This window comes from Trematomus bernacchii, unplaced genomic scaffold (assembly GCF_902827165.1).
Source record: "Trematomus bernacchii unplaced genomic scaffold, fTreBer1.1, whole genome shotgun sequence".
In the NCBI taxonomy this organism is placed as follows: domain Eukaryota; kingdom Metazoa; phylum Chordata; class Actinopteri; order Perciformes; family Nototheniidae; genus Trematomus; species Trematomus bernacchii.
The window spans coordinates 9486086-9505121 of record NW_022987973.1 but is presented as its reverse complement, the minus strand read 5'-3'; the positions used below and the strand labels follow the sequence as shown (position 1 = coordinate 9505121).

The window sequence follows — 19036 nt, the reverse complement described above, 5'->3', positions numbered from 1 at the left end:
AGTGATATTTCAGGCAAATGTTCGTTTTTTGATATTTTTAGCCAAGTTTTCCTCCCCGCCCTCTCTTGAGGGAAATATCTGGCTCCATAGCATGCTAAAAGCTTCAATATGTCCATCTGATAGTTAATAACTGTGTTAGACTATCTTGGTGCTGGGAAGGTCGTTTACAGTTGGTTTTTAGTTTTCCACCGAAAACAGTGTCCTGCTTCTGCCAAAAATAAAACTGATTAGTGTGTTGCAATGGAAACAAAACATTAAAGTTGTGTTCCGTAAAACGTAAAAAATATAAGCTGAGAGACTGGTGCCAAGGGGAGCTATAGAATGCTGTCATAAATGTCTGTAGGTTCATTATTACAAGTTACCTATTTCACCCTTTGTGAATGTAAACATATTTATTACAGTAGCTTGTAAGGCTCTACACACAGGTGTTTTCTGTTACTCTGGCTGATCAGACCTATGCTCAGGTTGAAGCTGGGTGGAGTTAAGCAGGATATAAGGCCCTATTATATAAATGACTAGCGCATAAGATGTCCCACCTTATCAGATGTCAGTCAAGTAGTTTGTACACAACCACTGCCCTGAGAGCAGGTCAGATCAGGTGAAGAACAAGTGAAAACACCTGTGTGGGTGAACAGAATCTGTGTTTGGAGTCTTTAAGGTTATTCCCATCTGTTTAAGTGTGGTGGTATGGACACAAAAAGAAAGCTGTGTTAAATGTAGTCTATTGTAATTTCACACAAACACACACCAATAAAAATCAACGAGAACTTCGGATAATTTAGGGATGGTGTTTTATGACAGCTATAAATAACAACAAAAATCAGTTGCCCCCACAATGTAGATAAGGGTGAATGGTTACATTAGACAAACACACGTATATTGATGCTACATAAGGGTAACAACCATTCATAGATGTATTTATGGCACAATCATCAGAGGACACTGTAGTTTGAAAGACTGCACAGTGAGAAGCCAACAAACCTTTACAACTTAATGAGCTGGAATATAGCGGGTCAGAAGCTACCGAGGCTTTATGATCCAGCATGGGTCCATGTGAATAAGTTGACGACAGAGTTGTCAGAATGTATATGGCTCTGACCTGAGTCCAACTCTGACTCCTGCCACCGTCACTGCCATTTTGAGCCTGGTGGAATACTTGACTCAAGGTGTTTCTCTTGCAATAACAGTACTGGAGCCCAGAGGCAATTTGCCAATCAGCGTATCACAGCCCACAAACTACTGTATGTAGGTAAAGTTTGGCACAAGTTGGGTCGACTGAGACAACAGTGATAGAGAAAGATAATGTGGAATACAAGAGTGGTTATGATACAGAACCGGGAGAGGCTGAAACCAAGTGAAAAATCAAAACACCAAACCCCACAGTTCCACACCTGTAAAAAGAAGTAGATAAAAACTCTGGAAACACAATGGTACTTACAGGATCTCAATGTACAATATGTCAGCTGCGTGTAGAAAACAGATGCATTCATTTGATTATTTAAAAAATATATATTTATATGCACATACTCTTTTGTACAGCGGCTAAACACTTGTTTGGTATTAAAACGTGCATACCTGTATCTATTGTTTAGTATTTAAATAGTACTATCTTGATTTACACTGCTTACTTAATATTTTGTCCAGAGATTATGATTTAATAAGGTGATAAGATAACACTTCTGCCTTCTCTTCCCTAAAACGTCCTCTACTAGTGGAATGCCAAGAGTTCTTAGAGACAAAAATAGAGAACTAGTAGTTTTTTAAGGTGCCTCACAGCACGTCTTGATATATATACTGTATGTATTGTACTGTATATATATAAACAATAAGTGAAATTAACCCTGGATCCCTTCTTTACACACTGGCCGAGTTATGGGTTTGGCAAAAAAAAACAATAATAATTGAGCAAAAGGATTTGGATGAGCTTTCAATTTATCCGAATATCAGTGTTTGCCTTCAGACCAAAACACTGAATAGACATTTTGCTGTTTGTTTAAAAACAGAGTAGATTGTGCAATGAATTTAAGAAAAAGAGATGACCTAATAGACTGTTCTAGATCTGCGAAAAGGTGTTGATGCAGGACAGACGTTTGCAGTCTGCTGACAATCAAGATAAGCCCTTCTCCAGTGAGGTTGTAAAAAGGTTATGCAAACAGTGAATGAATGGCCGAGAGACAGCACATATTGTATGCTCCTCCGTCACAGAGGATTTCATTGCTTGAATTTGTTTGTATTCAAGTTGTTCATTAAGAGATTACAAACTACTTCAGTCACCCAGATTTTAATTTTCTGACTTTTTAAAGTGTATTTTATATTAATGACATAAATTCTTGCAAAATAATTATTCAACTTTTGTGTGAATCCTGAGTAACCTTTAAAAAATACTTAGAATCAAAAGAGAAAAATGAAGAATCCATTCATTGAAACAGCACTCCTGATCTCAAAGCAACATGTTAAAACACCAGAGGACATTTCACTGATTAGAAAGCAACCATTACTGAAAGGACACACAAACATATACACAAAGTACATGGTCAAATAATTAAAAAATGTGCTGTCTTTCTCCCTACACATTCTCTTTATCACATTCCCTTCAAAAATATTCACACACTCTAAGAAAAATGAAGCAAGGACAGTTAAAATATCCAAAACAAAAAGACAGGTGGTACACATGAGTAAAAGCATCAAAAATGATGCAGATATAATGCTATTATTCAGTCAACATTTCAATAATGTCTCTGTGACTGAGTCTGATACAGTGTTTCGTGTCGCCAGCAAGGAGAGAGAACTACACAAGCCTAGGCTCTGGGCCGATATGGACTCAGTAAAGGTTCAGACAGGCACATTTGATATATATATATGTATATATATATATAATTCAAAAATATACCTGACTTTGAGGCTGAAACAGTCTCAGTCTCTTGTCTTTCCGTGTTTGCTTTGGTAAAGGGTATCAATCACTTCATGATGTCGCTTGCTTCATTATGTTTCCTCTACCTTTCATTTTTAAATAGACAGGAATTGTTTAGTACCTAAGGGAGGTGTAAGCGCTTTTCCATTCAAGGCAGCATCACAGCCAGGTCACCGTGGAGTTGAGCAAGATACTGCTCCACGCCGTCCAAACTCTTCTTCTTCACCTTTCCTCCACAGTTCTGGTGCTTTTTTTTTTTTCTGGGTGCACTCGACTCTTCATGGGTTGAAAGTGCATAGGAGTTGGGCTCCCACCGTTGCAGCAAGGATCCGCTCACAGTAGTAAGGCCTTTTTGTTTCTCCAAAAAACAATGTGACTGCTTAAGCATCTGAGTGTCTGCACAGTGAATCTTTCAATATGTGTGTGTGTACGTGTAAGAAAAAGAGAGGGAGGGAGAAAAGTGTGTTTTATGTGCATCTGTCTGTGTCGGTGAAAGGCAGGTGGTTGAGGGACTCATGTCCTTGTTCTGCCTCTCCTCCTCTTCTTTTTCACGTGTCTCTGTTATTTCCTTCGCCCTGCTGCTACTGACGCTCCTCTCCCTCCTCCTCCTCCTGGATGACCTGGATGTCATCTGAAGGGGAGGTGGGCAGGCTGGCGGGCAGGTTTGGGAGGAGGCCGTCGGGCTGCTGCTGCTGTTTGCTGATCTCTTTGCTCTTCTCCTCCTCCTCGATGGTCTTTATCCACACCTTGTGGTTCTCGGTCAGGTGCTGCATGATGCTGCAGAACAACCTGCGGCGTTTCTTCCTCCTCTCTGCAAAGAAAACACAATTAAATGTTATATCAAATCAAGATTCGCTTATCTGTCTTTGCATGATAAACTTGACAGTACTGATGAGCCTTTGGTTATTTACTTGGTAGCAGCTCATCCTCTAGCTCATCCTCCTCTTCTTCATCTTCATCTGTGTCGCTGTCCACCTGCCCTTCCTCATCGTCTACATCTGATCCCTCTCCATTAATCCAGTGGCCAGGAAGAAGGCCGGCGGCTTCATAGGAGTTACAAAGTGGTCCTACAATATGAGTGATGAAGGACTCCTGTAGCTTCGCTAGCTGAGGGGAGGAGCGGTCCATGAAGGGGCTGATGGGTAATCCCAAATCTGCCTCCTCATCACCCTGCAGATAAAAAAACAAGGAGTATGGTTAAAAATGTCTCCGGGATATAACTACTGTATTTGGTGATGAGGCTCGATACAAACTACATCACATCACAAATATTTTCCCAGTTTGTTTTATTGTTATATCATCTTTATGTTTGCATCTCTGGATAATAATTCTACTACTTATTATATTTTAATATTGTTATTCGTCTCTTTTGCATGCTTTTTTGTGTCTTTTCACTTTATTTGGTGTATGACTTTATTTATTGTATTCGTTACCCTTCTGTTTAGATCAATGTGGGACTTTTCAAATGGTGGATTTGATATAAATGTGTGTGTTATGTTGTCTGTCTAATAGTAGTTTTGGTGGGAATGGGATTGTATATCCAACCCTAGGGTATAAAAAATGAAGATAATCGGGTTTTTAAAGATATCTAACTGTTAGCCTTTTATTAGATGGGACAGAAGATAGACAGGAAAGGTGGAGACAGGGAGGAGAACATGCAGTTCAGGGCTGTCACGGGATTCGCACATGGGCTACTACTTAAAGGGGACCTATCATGCAAAATGCACTTTTGTACGTCTTTTATACATGAATATGTGTCCCCGGTGTTCCAGGGAACTCACCAAGTGTCAGAAAACACAACCCTCTCTATTTTCCTCCATACCCAAATCTCTAAAAAAGGGGCTGCAACGGATCTGATAAAAACTGATCCAGATTTGAACACTGTCCTGACGTCAGGACAGTGGCGCTACGGCTATTGGGCCAACTCCACCAATCAGGAGGAGACAGCCACGGCCATTGCCGTTCGAAAGCGCTGGAGACGCTGTAGTACATATGCCAGGCCAGTAGATGGTGCTGTTCTCACAGAATCAGCCCTTGCAAAAACAGAGCTAAAAAATGTCAAATTTAGCAAAATGAGGCATGGCTAAAATGCATGATCTGTTTGGTATTTTGAAAAAAAAAAAAGTATAAATATGCCTTATATAGGTATGGTCCTACACTATATTATTCAAATATAGCATGATAGGTCCACTTTAAGTAAAAAATGCAAAAGATATAGAAACATTGAAATGTTCTGTTGAAATTGAAAACGCTCATTAGCATAAGCATGCAGTCTCTACCTGCTCATAAAACTCATTAACGATGCCTTCTGTCCACTTGAGGTGCAGATCACGGACTTTGGCTGGCCCATTGATATCTGCCAGCTTGATACACACTTGGCACACCAGCAGCCTGTCGTTCTCATTGGTCCAATCGATTCCTGGACTGTTCACATCATTCACCTGTACACAAACAAACAAACAATGGATGCTTCACTGCAACGGGTCAACAGATTTTTCCCACATCCATAATGCTGTGTACCGCTAAACGTAACTGTAACGTACCATCCTTTGTTTCAATCAATATTTTGCCAGAAATTAAAAGAAAGATAAAAAAGATAATGATAAATTGTAATAAGACTTCTTCATCTCAGACCTTGGCATTGAACTCAGCCAGGAAGTCAAAGTGCTTCTTGAGGTCTGTGGCCAGTATAGCTTCGATGACCAGGAAGCGGAAACGTTTGAACTCCACATGATCCAGGTTGACCAGGAAGTTGAACTCGGGCCGGGACAGGTAGAGGCTCCAGCCAGACGCAGCGTGGTGGTTCTCCAGCACTGACCTGTCATTATACAGCACCGCCTGCAACACACAGGAGGGACAGCCAAGTGGTGAGAGCGGGTAGGCTAAAAGGTTCCAACAATTTCCTCTAAAAGGTCACATAATGTCTGCATCTGTGTTACACAATTTGTAATCATGGCTTTAAAATGGTACTCAATAAATGAGATAAACAGGACACAAGGGTATTTGGTTATCAAGTGCAATTATAGCTGAGGGGAGAATCAGGTTAAAAGTAGCTTTAAAAATCACTTTTCAAGGAGTGGCGGTTATCAACATCATTAACAATCAATAGGTTCAGGGTTCCATTTCCTTTCTTTTAACCCACTTTCCTGGGACTTAAAACCCAGACAGTTTGAGTGCTATCACTGGTCATGTTAGGAAAATACAATATTTAAACTGGAGCACGCAGTTACCCTTTTCACCTCCCTTTTTAAATGACTGACCACAGTGAGAGAGCACAATGGGATTAACTGGCCATGTGGTGGGGAGTTAATCTTATATATGATGCCACTTGAGACGCAGTTGGTAGAGATGGATTGACTTTTGTGTTAATCTCCTTGACATCATATAATGACCTTTCTGTATTATTTATAAAAATGTATAGAAAGTTCACATCATTTGTTGTTAGAAGGCAAGTTGCAAACCTGTTGCAAACAATGTCCCTCAACTTAGAGTGATTTACTTGAATTACTACAGACAAAATGGTAAACTGCAGCAAATGCAGGATCCAAAATGATGTATCACTTTATAATAATCCATAAGGGGCATTCTGTATCTCTTTGTAAAGCTTGGACAACTGCAATTATACTGGAAATAGACACGTATGTTATGTACAGGTATTATAACTTATAATTGTTACATTTTGTATCTTCTCTATCAACTTATTTCCTCATGTTGTGTTTATGTTTGCACAACCAAACACCAAAGCAAATTCCTTGTATGTGGAAACTTACTTGGCAATACACTTGAATTCTGATTCTGATTATAGGAAACCTAAAAAGCACAGTACTGTTGGATTTGCAAAGAGAGAGCCAACAAATGTGTCAACAAATTTGAGAAGATTTAAAAATGGAAAAATGTAGTTCAGTTAAGTTTGAAGGTGTGTGAAACATCTACTTTAGTCTAGGATTGCCCCGATGTACACATAGAACAGGACTAATATCGTGGCGTCATTAATGAACTAAGTATGTAACAGGGGTCATAAAAACTCCTGAGCTACTCTGTTGTCCAACACACCAGTTGTAGTGAAATGTCAGTTTGCATAAACCCATATTTTGAGTATCCTATTCTCTGTTTCTGTAAACACAAGAGTGTTTATGTGTCCCAGCTTAAATATCAGATGTTTGTCAGGACAATCTACAAAACTTCCAAGTACCAATAAATGCTGCAGGTTACCTGAGATGCATTAGTGGCTACTAGAAAGGCATTTGTGCGACCGGGATGGTCATAGTCGTGCATTGCAGCTGCTACATAAAGGGCCATGAGCTCCAGGGCAGGTATGTTCCAGGCCAGGCAGCCGTAGCTGTCATCTGAAATGGAGGAGCTTTTAGAGGAGGCGTAGGACACCCTGCCTGGAGAGATCCCACTGTCTGAATCTGAAACATGAAAATAAACAAGATGGATGTCAAAGAGTGTCACAGGCATCCCTGTTCTATTCTCATTTAATCAATGACCTACTTCAGTTTCTGATATCACTGCCCTTTTCTTAACCCTTCTTATCAAATGACCGCCGTTATGTCAGTGGTGATAAGACGAGCAGCAGGTCATTTCTGATGGAGCTTATTTATCATCAGCTGAGAGGGAATTGGAAATGTTTGCGTTTTAAACAAACCCCCATGTGTTCTCTTGAGTAACGGCCACCTCCCATTACAGAAGAAACCAAATCAGTGAGTATTACTGCATTTCTGACATCACAGGGTGTCCAAAATCTGGTAGAAGAGTTTCTTAATAAAGTAGTGGTGTCCACACTTACAAACAGGTGCTATTAGCAAGAAAGGACAAAATATTTCTTTCTCAATATTTGGTGAGAAAATGCTTGGTAAGATTAAGAGGTGAAATTGTCTCAACCTAGGACCTAAGAGCTGTATTTAAAATGACTACCTTTATTGTCTTTTATGAATTTCCTTTTTTTCTCTTGTGGAGAAACGTAATGTTTTTACCTGTGTCACTTCCTGTCACATGCTCGCTGTGAATCTGCTGGAACCCGGGGATTTGTCGAGTGGTCAGGTACCAGACAGCATGGAGCACATCAGTAGCATGGACCCTGTTATGATCTGTAACCATGGTCGATTAAATTAGTCAATTTGATCATGTACAGAACATTTGAAATCATATGTATTTTTATAGACAAGTCAAACTGCAACCTGATTCATTCAATAATCGACATGAACCGCGTGGGATATTGCATCAACAAACAAACAAAAAACCAAGAGTCCTTGCATTTCTTGCACATTACACAATGTAATACTCACAGGGAATGTCTCTGTAGCCACTTTCCAGAGCACAGAAGTATGACATGAACTCCCTCACAGGGATCTTAAATATCTCAAACAGACACGTATCCTGGAACAGGGTGTACGTCACCTGGGGAAACACACCAGCTTTACTGAAACACCAATCGCAACATAACAAACACGCTCACTGAGCCTCAGTGGAACAATAAAAGTACTTTTTGCACATCATTTTGCATAGTGTTGCAGTGTTGCATTAAATATAGAATGAAATGCTTAAAGTCCTGCAAATATGATTAACTACAACTTAATAGAACAGTCTCTTTAGGAGACTCATCAGAGTGGACACATACAACAATTAAAACACACTGATACTCCGTCTACAGCTACAGCAGATGACTGGTGAGTGCTTGTTGTACTAACATAGCTGAGTATCCTTCCGGTCTTCCCCCCCGTCCTGTCCACCAGGTCAAAGATCTGGAAGTTCCAGGTGTTCATCCTCTCCATGAGAGCCTCTTGGTCCTTCAGCATAGGATCTAGTCTGAACTCCTGCTCACCCTGGAGACAATCAGAAAAGTTGTAGATATTAGCATGAATATTGTTTCCATTGGCAAAAGAATGAATCACTATGAAATTACAAATCTAGATAAAGTATGAGCTAAATGGTTGAAAACTACCATGGCTGATATGGTCGTTTATGGAAGGGTAAAATACAAATAACATGATAAATAGAGTAATTGTTTCATGTGCTGCGGGAAACATTCGTATTGTAACTAAAGCCCTCTGATGGAGCACACCTCTGATTCCTGAGTTTGCTGGTCTGTGCTCTTGTCCTTCTCCTCCTGCCCCGTGTTCCCTGCAGCGTCTGGACCCCCGTCCCCCGACACGTCCACCTCCACGCTCTCCTCCCTGATCAGAGACTCTCCTGCGAAATCCAACCCTTCACCTGCTGCACACACAGAGCACAGTGCATGGAGAGACATGAATATATGGACTCACGAACACAACTACATTTTGACCACACTACTTTCATGTCAAAGTGAGTTAAAGTGACTGGATTGCAGTCACAGAAAATAATGTATTAATTATATTGATTTGCCCTTAAAGTATTTTAATAAATACTATAATTACTGGTTAATTAAAGATGATGTATTTTAATCGTTTTTTCAAATTACTCTTGGCTAACAGTGGTTGTTGTTGTAAACTGAATAGAGAAAAATTAAACCCTAATACTTGTCAACAAAAGGTATAAAGACTAGTGTGGTTAACATGGTCAATGGTGATTGTGGAAAACCACTGAGAAAGAATAGGCTTATTTTTAATGAGCAAGTCTATCTTTTTTTTTTATGTTCTCTACTTACACATTTTAAGTTTATTAATAAAACTCAATTTTCAAATTTAAAAGGAAGCAGGACGAGGGTTAATTAATAATATGAAATGTTGCGTCCTCTGTGTGTGCTCCTCTGTCTTTGTTTGTGTTCCTCAACTTGCATTACATTTGGAGTCCAGCAGAGGGCAGCATTAACCCCCTAACGGCTTACAGTAGTGATTCTCTTTCAAAACAATAGCACTGTTGAAGACTGTCAGTCATTATTACGCTCTATAATGTGCATTTCATATTTTTGTACCTGAGCGTCTGCGTTGAGCCTCACTAGTGAATGTTTGATAGGATTCCCCTGCGTCACCGCTGGTAACGCCCTTGAGCATCTGACGACCACAGCTAGAACGGGATAGACAAATATCATATATATAACCAACTGCAGTACAGCTTTGGTTATAACCACTCACACCAAACACACTCTAACATGCAAATTCATCTGTGCAGGTCTCACCTGGTGCACAGAGGGAAGGCGGAGCTACGGAAGGCCTGCTGGAAATCAGGTGAGCTGAGGGTGTAACCCAAGGGCTTGTGCAGGTTTAAACTGACACTGGGCTTTGTCAGGAAGTCAGCCGTGTCCGGGAACTCCACAGGCGATCGAGTGACGAGAGACGATGAGGAACCTGCAAGAGTACCGTGGCTGGGGGAGGTGCCTGGGCTCAGGCTCGGAGAGGCCCCTGGAGGAGAGGAAGGGGGTCCAGGGAAAGAGAGCAGCATGAGATGATATCAAAACGTGAGGAATGAATCTATTGTCTTTGGGAAGTTTTATGGTGGAGTCTCACCTGCTCTCCTGGACCCTGAATGGTAGGTGAGAGTAACAGATGAAGACCTCTGCTTGGGAATGGTGAGCAGGTTTGGATTGGGTCCATTAGACAGACCTGAGCTGGAGCACAAAACACAACACGTGTTTTAAAAAATATACAATTCAAGGCTGCAATATCCTTAGTCAGCCATTTAATACTTTTATAACAAAAATAGGATTATTTTAATATCAAAAAAGCCATCTGCCATCATAGCTAGTGTCTACTGCCATCCAGTGGAGACATGTAGACACAACATCCAGTAGCGCCAACAGCAGGTTTGAAGTGAATTGAACACCGTGAAATGGATTTGTTAACATTCACTAACAGGGCACCATTTCCTCTTAATGCAGTAAGTACCATTATCATAGTCCAAAGACGACATTATCATGTGTTTACAACTTCTTCTGCTTGTGCTTTCTCTGTGCAAGCCACACTAACACAGCCAACATGCAAGACACAATGCCTCACACATTCACACGGTCATTTTTATCAATTGTGACTATATGAATATAACATGTATTTACATTTGATTTGTTTAAGCAGGATAATTGGGTTATCTAACTCTAACTTCAAACAACTAAAAAAGGCATCAAACCACGATTATGAAAATGACTACCTCTTCAATCGACTAATTAGGAAAAGAAAATAACTGCAGACTGGAATGAGTACTTATGATTACAGAGCGACATGTTTACATAAGTCTAGAATAACTTTGCTTTTCATGATATTTATTGTATTAAATCGGATATATATTTCATATTTGTTCCACCCTAGCAATAAAAAGTAACACTAACCATCTGGAACATGAGGCGAGCTGATGAGTGGAAACTTTTCTGTTAGACTCAGTGTTGTGATGATGGGGTTGTATATATTGTAAATGATATGAATTTGTAGTGGGACAAGGAGGTTTGTAAAAGAAAATCAACAAATATGATCTACATTTTTCACCTGGTTCATTAAAACAGAACATAAATCACAGCTGACCTGGTTTCCTGTTAAGTGCACTATGTTCCTTTTTATAAAGAAGATGTTTTTTTGTACTTATTTAGAACTCACTGAGGCCTATTCATAACTTTATTGAGGCTGACCAAAAGACTAGCAATAAAAGACCCTTATACTTCAACGTGCACAGATGCTGCTGAGCCACCTGAAGAAGATCAAAGCATACAGTCACATTATTCAGATCTTGCAAAAATAGCGATTAATCTGCTCCAAAACAGATTCAACGTGGGAGGCGTGTGGTGCAGTGGGTTGTGCGTTGGTGTTCGGATCAGGGGGTCACAGGTTCAAACCCCACTGCAGTCAGCATGTCGTTGTGTCCCTGGGCAAGACACTTCACCCCAAATTGCTCCTGTGGGGATTGCCCACAGTATTGAGTATGTAAGTCGCTTTGGATAAAAGCGTCTAACAAGTGACATGTAATTAAAAATTCAGGGTGAAGTATAGCCCAGATGATGTGTGTGAGCAAATGTAAAGACAGTGTGTTTGTGTTGGTACCTGCTCAAGTTGAGGTCTGGGTGGGGTCTCTTGCCAGTGTTGCGTTCCCAGCGTAAGGAAGAGGAGTCAAGAGGAGGGAGTGCAGAGCAGGAGGAGGAGGTGGAGCTCCTCCTGGGCTGAGGGGTGGGGAGGCTGTTCCTGCTGCTCAAACCCTGATGAGGAAAAAGGAAGTCTCCAGTATAGATCAACGTTTGATACACTAACTAAAGATGCTGGTCGTGTTATATAAACAGAAGCTTTGAGCATGTGTGAACTAACTGTTTTCATAATTACAATTGTACAGCGTCAAAAAGCAAAGAAGCAAGCAGAAAGCACCTGCAAGGTAAAGAACAGGGTCCAATTGTCAAAATATCTGTCTCAGCTTTTGCCCCAACTCAATGCAAAGTCATCTAGCAGTAGCAGCGCAACACATCATCCGGCCAATCAATTATATCAATGGCGTAATTCTGTTATCTACCATCAAGATAAAAGATAAAGACTGTGGCTCCGATAACAGCTGACAAATCCTTTCTCACGGTGTTAGAGACTGCTGTGCAGCATTATGTTGTCAGTAGTGTCCTAAGTTTAGATACTCTTTTATTACCGGGACTTTTTCAAACTGAAACTGCCTATTACTCATCTCTTCATGTATTTACTACACTGGTGCAGTGGCAATGCTGGTACTCACCTTTATGGTCTTTCTGTCACTCCTCTCTACAGAATCCTCCACCTCATCACAGGGGTAGAACCCGGGGAAGGGGGTGAAGGGGTTGACCCTGGGGCGGCACGAGCCTGAAAATGTCCCCATGAGGCTGGAGATGCTGCGCAGGGCTGAGATGGTGTGTGGGGACTGAGAGGAGTCCATCAGCAGGTCGGACACCAGGTTCCTGGCCTCATTGATGACTGAAAGATCCACGCCGTTGCCGCTCACCGCACCCTGACATATTCACACATACATCGAGCAGATTAGGGGACAGGGCAGTAAATGCACCAAGTCGGTTTTAAAAAGTTTTCTTTAGAGAAAGTTTTGTTAAAGTGCTTTTAGATTTTCATTCGACATTTCTATATACATTTTTTTGTTTCTTGTATGTGTGTTTTAGTGTTAGTCTGTGTGCTTTGGTTATTTGTTGTTGTTTCTATTTGATTTCCCCTAATCTATAATGATTTGCCTTTTTATATTTATGAAACACATATGAAGATAAAAGGGACAGTGTTTGACAATATGTGTTTGTTTATTGCAGAAAAAAGAACAAAAAGCCAATAAACATGAAATACAAAAAACAACTTTTTCTTCAAATGTCAAAAGATAATGCAAAATAGATCCAAAATCATGGCTTTAAGGTTGAAAACAGTGTTGTCTAGTAGCCCTTGTGTTGGTCTGAACTGTAACAGCATGAACATCAACTGATTTACGACACTAACTTAATAGAATGATAGGGCTAGCTGTGTTGTGGTTAGAACAACAACCGTAAATAAAGAAGAACATACACTATATGTAGGGCCCATATGAGAAGTGTTGTGCAATGCTTGTTTCTAAAGTACTTGAAGGTATAAGTGCATAAAGAGGTGTTATCAGGGCAGGTTTGATGTGGGAAAATGTCCTGGCTTACTGGGCCCTGTCTAACAGGAACAAATAATGATTTTTGGTCTGTGGGAGCTAAATTCTTTGACAGATTACGCAAATAGTTCAAACAAGACAAAGAATGTCTGAAAAAGATAAAAATGTGGCATGACAACAATCCCAAGGTCACTGCATGCCAGGTTTTACACAATGTGTATTTTGCCTGACCAAAATCAGTCAGTAAAAGAACTGAATTTCCTGAAGGTGAATTATAGAAAGCTTCCACTCTACATGGACCACCCCTCTCTGGACAGACCTGTATTATGTGTATGTTGATTGGATCCACCGTGCACAGTAAACTCCTGAAAAAAACACAGAACTGACCTGATACTGTGGTTTGTACCAGTGTTTCAGATCCCAGTCCCACAAGATCATCTGAAAAAAACCACAAAGGACATAAACTGTTAGTGAAATGTCATCATTGCATATATGTTTGTGCATGCATAACAGAGAATATGAAATGTATTCACATACAAGGAGCACAGACTTTGACCTATGCTCCACTTTCAGCACACTGCCTTATGACTTTTTGTATCTCTTTTATGTGAGAGCAATGGCAGGTGAGCAACAGAGCTTCTTCTAATTCTGCATGCTTTCCAAACACACACACTATAGAAACAGTTTACACTAAAGATTTCCTGCAACACATGATGCACTTTCTACTACAGGTATGCTCACGCACAAGGCCTTAGTGACATCAATCTGAGCCCTTAACTGAAAGCAAAAGAAGAAAAGCAAACCACTACAACCACCATGGTGCGTCTGCAATGGGGCTTTGAGATCTTATCTGGTCCAACTACGTCAATCGGCAGCATTTCCACGCTATCTGTTGGTAACCAAACAGCTCTCACACGTTACTGCGGTGTAGTCAAAGTTGCTGCAGGTTGTGTAACACTTAGTTGCTAGACCTGAAATAATATAATCCTCTGTTTTAGAAGAATAAACACAAAGATGATTAGTTAAGATAATAAGGAAACATTCACTAGTTTTGTTACACTACCAGATTATTATTTTGCACATGCAGATTTTCCTAACATGCCTTCAACTTTCTCAGCCGTGCACTTTTCGTGAGCGCACAGAAATGGTATGAGAAGGCATAACAATTCCACTATTTGCGATGAAACCAGGTACAATATTTTCATTCATGTGGCAACAAAGGGACCGAGATTTTCGTTCTACTATAGCAATTTGCAATGTTTTCAAAAGCCAGCATGCATTCTCACCATGCACCACAAGAGGGAGAGACACAGGGAATACGCCTCCTTTTGAAAAGCACCTCCATAAACACAGACAACCTCTACATGTAAACATCATGCACACATGTCCTTCTTTTAAACATGTCAGCCAGTCAGGAATAATCAAGGCACATCAAATGTGAAAAGGTTTCAGATTCATAATCGGTCATTTCTAGCACAGTCAAGGAATTCAATAAGATAAATGCTAGTAAACAAATTCAGTTTGTTTTAGAAAAAGCTTTAAAAAATATGTTTGCTGTTAAATTGTAAAATGGGCACTCTTATATAAATGTTCTAAGTTTTTGTGATTACAAAAACTAAAACTATTTTTACAGGCTTTAAAGCCAGGTTTTTAATATAACAAGGCACGCTCTAAATAGTTTTGTTTAATCGTGACTTGTTTTACTTTTCTGCATGTGATACATACAAAGCATTAAAGCTATAGGTAAGGTCGGTAAATAGATCAGACGCCCGGTCCCATCTCCTCTAATCAGTAACCGTTTCATTGATCAAAGTGGGATGTTGGGTGTTTGTCATCAGCATCTGTACAATGCTGCCAAACATTTAATATGGCAAATAAGCCCTGCCATGGCAACTCGACATAGAGGCCAGCAAACAATGCTCCATACACCATGGCAACGGGATGGCGGGAGACGGCCGGAGGACAGAGTTGTTGGCCTTCTGCTTGTTTACGGAGAGACGCAGGAGGGCTGAAACGGAGAGGGAGATGGGTAAAAGCTGAAGGAGAGGATGCCATAATGGAGGGGATGGAAAGTTAAGGACAGAGAACTATAGACAGAGATTTAAAAAAAATAGACACAAAGTACACTAAGCCTTAATTCAGCTCCACCCAAGGTGTTTTGTTCCTTTTTTTACCGACCCTCTTGATCGTACAGTGAGAAATCTTTAGTGTGTCACCTAACATAGTATGTGTACACTCTGTCTACACCTCACCACTACAGTGTGCCCTTGCATTATCTGTGCACAATGCACGAAACATGAATGTCTTCTCCGCCTCCAACGCAGCAGAGAAACAGGAAAAGCTGGCTGAATGAGAGAGAACAACACCATCACAGAGTGTGCCAAGCCACAACTTATTTACAGCGAGGGCCTTCTGCAAGGGAGGGGATTAAATCTTTCAATGAACACGAGATATTTTCTTTAGTGATGTTTTGAAAACATGACATGAGGGCAGACACAGAGACTAAGACACACAACTCAGCTGCTGACATTTGAGACACCTGTACACATGCACGTAGACGCACACATGCACACAGCAAAACACATATATTCTTTCTCATCACTAAAACATTTAGGTGAAATTATGAAACAACACTTCTTATCTTATCAAGTACATTAAGAAACAAGCGATGTTTCCATGTTATGATATTAAACTCTGCTACTCAACAACATTTAAAAAGGAATAATTTGTTTTTTGCACTTGTACATGAATGTGACCAAATGCATTACACCCCAGCGGCATACAACGTAGAAAAAACGTCAATAACAATGCATTCAAATGTAGTGTTATTGACGCCATTTATTATTATTATGAATTTATGTAAAGTTAGCTTTTGCCGTCATGACTTTACTAGTCTTAATGGAGTATACTGACATTGCTTTTGCTGAGTTAGCCTACTTCTTCCATCATTAGCTTTAGGGATAAAGACGCTGAGAAGGGAAGAAATAATGTAAATTAACGTGAATCATGCCTAGATTTCAAGTCAGTTCTTTACTTGGTGTTATTGCTATCTTTTAAACACAGGCACAGACAAGGTTATACTGGCATATTCAGTGTATCTGCTATGCTGTGTAACACTGTGTGCACAGCTACATGTGAATGGAGATTATTTATGGTGCAGGTATTTCAAAAAGGGAAATAACTGCACTATATTTATGCACACCTGCTTGAATATACAGAAGAAAAGCAAACAGGGAGAGACCAACAAAGCAAAAAAACACACATAATCTAGCATTCACTCAAAAGTCCAGGGAAATGTAGTACACGGAAATAAAGAAAAACATTCAACACACACATACACACACAGTTATTTAACGTTTAACACAAGTCGTAAATATTAACAGGAGTCAATAAACCTGTGCAGGCTATTAGACGGCCAGTTGTTACACCTGCGTGTCATATTGGCTAGGCTCTGCGGTGCGAGAGGTGCTAGAACTGATAAAAACACGCTAATAAGAGTGTGGGGGACAGAGAAAAGGTATCAATGGCAGACAGGCAGGCATTTGTATGGAGAGGAGTAAGGCTCTGCTGACGTCAGTGTGTAGCCGCACACACAGCGTCAGCAGCCCTCTGCACATGCACACGCCGATAATGAGGACCGGGCTCTGGCTGTCAAGACACGCACCGGAAGGAAAGATGATACGGAGAGAGGAAAAGAAAGCAAAGGCTGGCTTGATTCTTTTAAGCCTGTTCAGGAGAGAGACCTAACCATATGAGACATCTGCAGATAGTGTGTGTGTGTGTGTGTGTGTGTGTGTGTGTGTGTGTGTGTGTGTGTGTGTGTGTGTGTGTGTGTGTGTGTGTGTGTGTGTGTGTGTGTGTGTGTGTGTGTGTGTGTGTGTGTGTGTGTGTGTGTGTGTGTGTGTGTGTGTGTGTGTGTGTCCTATTGGAGGGACATAGGTTGAACAGGGCCTGTAGTAGTGCTGAAGCTCTGGCAGGTTAGCTGACGGTGGGCCAGCAGCTGAGGCGACTGGAGGAAGGAGCTGGGATTTTAAACAGTCTCTGGACTTTTGACCCCGACTTACTCACTACCAAGATGTTTCCCACACGTCAACACACACAAAACTAAACCATCCAAGAAAACGATTACAAAAATATGAGAAAATGCTTATTTTTTCTACAAAATGCATTGTGTTTTAAATCTAGTTATGTAAAGCGCTATAAGAACCGGGATTAAAACATACATTTTTCAAATGCTCCACAAATATGTATGATAAACTATTCAAAACATGTCACAATGTATTGCTGGCTATTAATAATCACTGTAGAGGTCATATTAATTCAATGAAAATAGTCATGAAGAAAGAAAACAGTGAACTCTGTTCCTCATCGCTCCAATAAAATGGTAGGCCAGGATTAAAATGGTCAAATGTATCGTTCTATAACGTTCTTTTTTCGGACTTTCAAAAAAGAAAACAAGTCGTGAGCTACTTTTACGCCTCTTTTTTTGTTTTTTGCAGTGTATATATTTAACACATTTTAACATTATGATATGCTTACCTTTAACCTTTGTGTGCTGTTTGGGTCTGTGGGACCCGTTTTCAGTAATATATAATAATTTAATTATTTTAACCTGCTTTATTTGGGGGTGGACCTCACATCCTCTAGGGGGGTCCAGCCGGGGCATGCAAGATTTTTTTTTTAAATGTTGAAGTGAAATGCATCAATCTGGTGCACTTTGAGCACAAAATGAATTTATGGATACAGCTCTCAACACTCAGATGAAAGGGAGCTGTATACTTTTCAATAATCCAAACATCTTTAGAATATGATCACAACCAATAACAAATCATTTAAACTTGTTTATTCTTATCTTATGTTACCTAGTTAGCATTCTTTATTTTTATTTATGTATATTTGACTAATCACTCCCCTTTTAAACTGTTTTTTTTTTACTGTCCTATAGTACACATTGGAATGATTTCTTACTTTATGTTTTACGACTAGGCTATATTAAATAGATAAAGGTGTGCTCTCTCTAGCTCTCTCGCTCTCTCTCTCTCTCTCGCTCGCTCACAGAGGCTGTGTGCTCCTCCGTGGCGATGACGGCTTGCGTTAAAAAATAATAATAAACATAGGCCTATTTGTAAAGAGCCCCACACTTTGAGAAACGCTGCTCTAACCCCATACATGAGGAAGTTACTGATAAAAAAACTTCATTTATATGGAAGTGGTTTAGATATCTTTGGATAGATAAGGAGGCTTTGACAAAGATACTGAAGCACAATAAAAGTAACTATACTATTGAATGAAAGTGTGAGTCTTTTACCCAACGTGTGTGTGAAAACACACAAGCAGTGTTCAAAATGCTAATCTTTGACATTCAGCAGCATAACTGGATCTCAACCTAAACAAAAAGCAGTTGTTGTGGACATTACCCTGTTATATAGCGGTCTGAGAAAAATGCATTAGACATTCAATACAAACACCCAGAAGATGTATCTGAGCCTCGTTGGCACTATGAGCATGTATACATGCATAGTTATGATTTATTGAGTTTTCTTAAAGTTTAGGCTAAATATAGAGAAATTCTCAAGACTGTTAATTGTATTTGTTGTATAGTTTAAATAGCATTAAAACATCTATTTTGAAAAGATAACATAC

At 40.0% G+C, this 19036-nt stretch overlaps 1 protein-coding gene across 2 annotated transcripts in view; it reads right to left on the bottom strand.

Annotated features, from left to right (window-relative positions):
• Positions 1-773: 773 nt before the first annotated feature.
• Positions 774-19036, bottom strand: part of pde3b (phosphodiesterase 3B) — a 41881-nt gene continuing 23618 nt past the window's right edge. Inside the window, exons 2-16 of one of the 2 annotated variants that reach the window (XM_034116310.1) lie at positions 13781-13831; positions 12524-12772; positions 11857-12008; positions 10339-10439; positions 10011-10233; positions 9807-9898; positions 8976-9127; positions 8602-8736; positions 8200-8311; positions 7888-8001; positions 7124-7323; positions 5546-5749; positions 5191-5352; positions 3823-4081; positions 774-3722 (exon numbers count right to left, since the gene is read on the bottom strand). In XM_034116310.1, coding sequence (XP_033972201.1) covers positions 3493-3722; positions 3823-4081; positions 5191-5352; positions 5546-5749; positions 7124-7323; positions 7888-8001; positions 8200-8311; positions 8602-8736; positions 8976-9127; positions 9807-9898; positions 10011-10233; positions 10339-10439; positions 11857-12008; positions 12524-12772; positions 13781-13831 — 2436 coding nt within the window. In that variant the 3' untranslated portion in view covers positions 774-3492. The remainder of the gene's footprint in view (positions 3723-3822; positions 4082-5190; positions 5353-5545; positions 5750-7123; positions 7324-7887; positions 8002-8199; positions 8312-8601; positions 8737-8975; positions 9128-9806; positions 9899-10010; positions 10234-10338; positions 10440-11856; positions 12009-12523; positions 12773-13780; positions 13832-19036) is intronic. The other variant, XM_034116311.1, reaches the window with a different exon arrangement.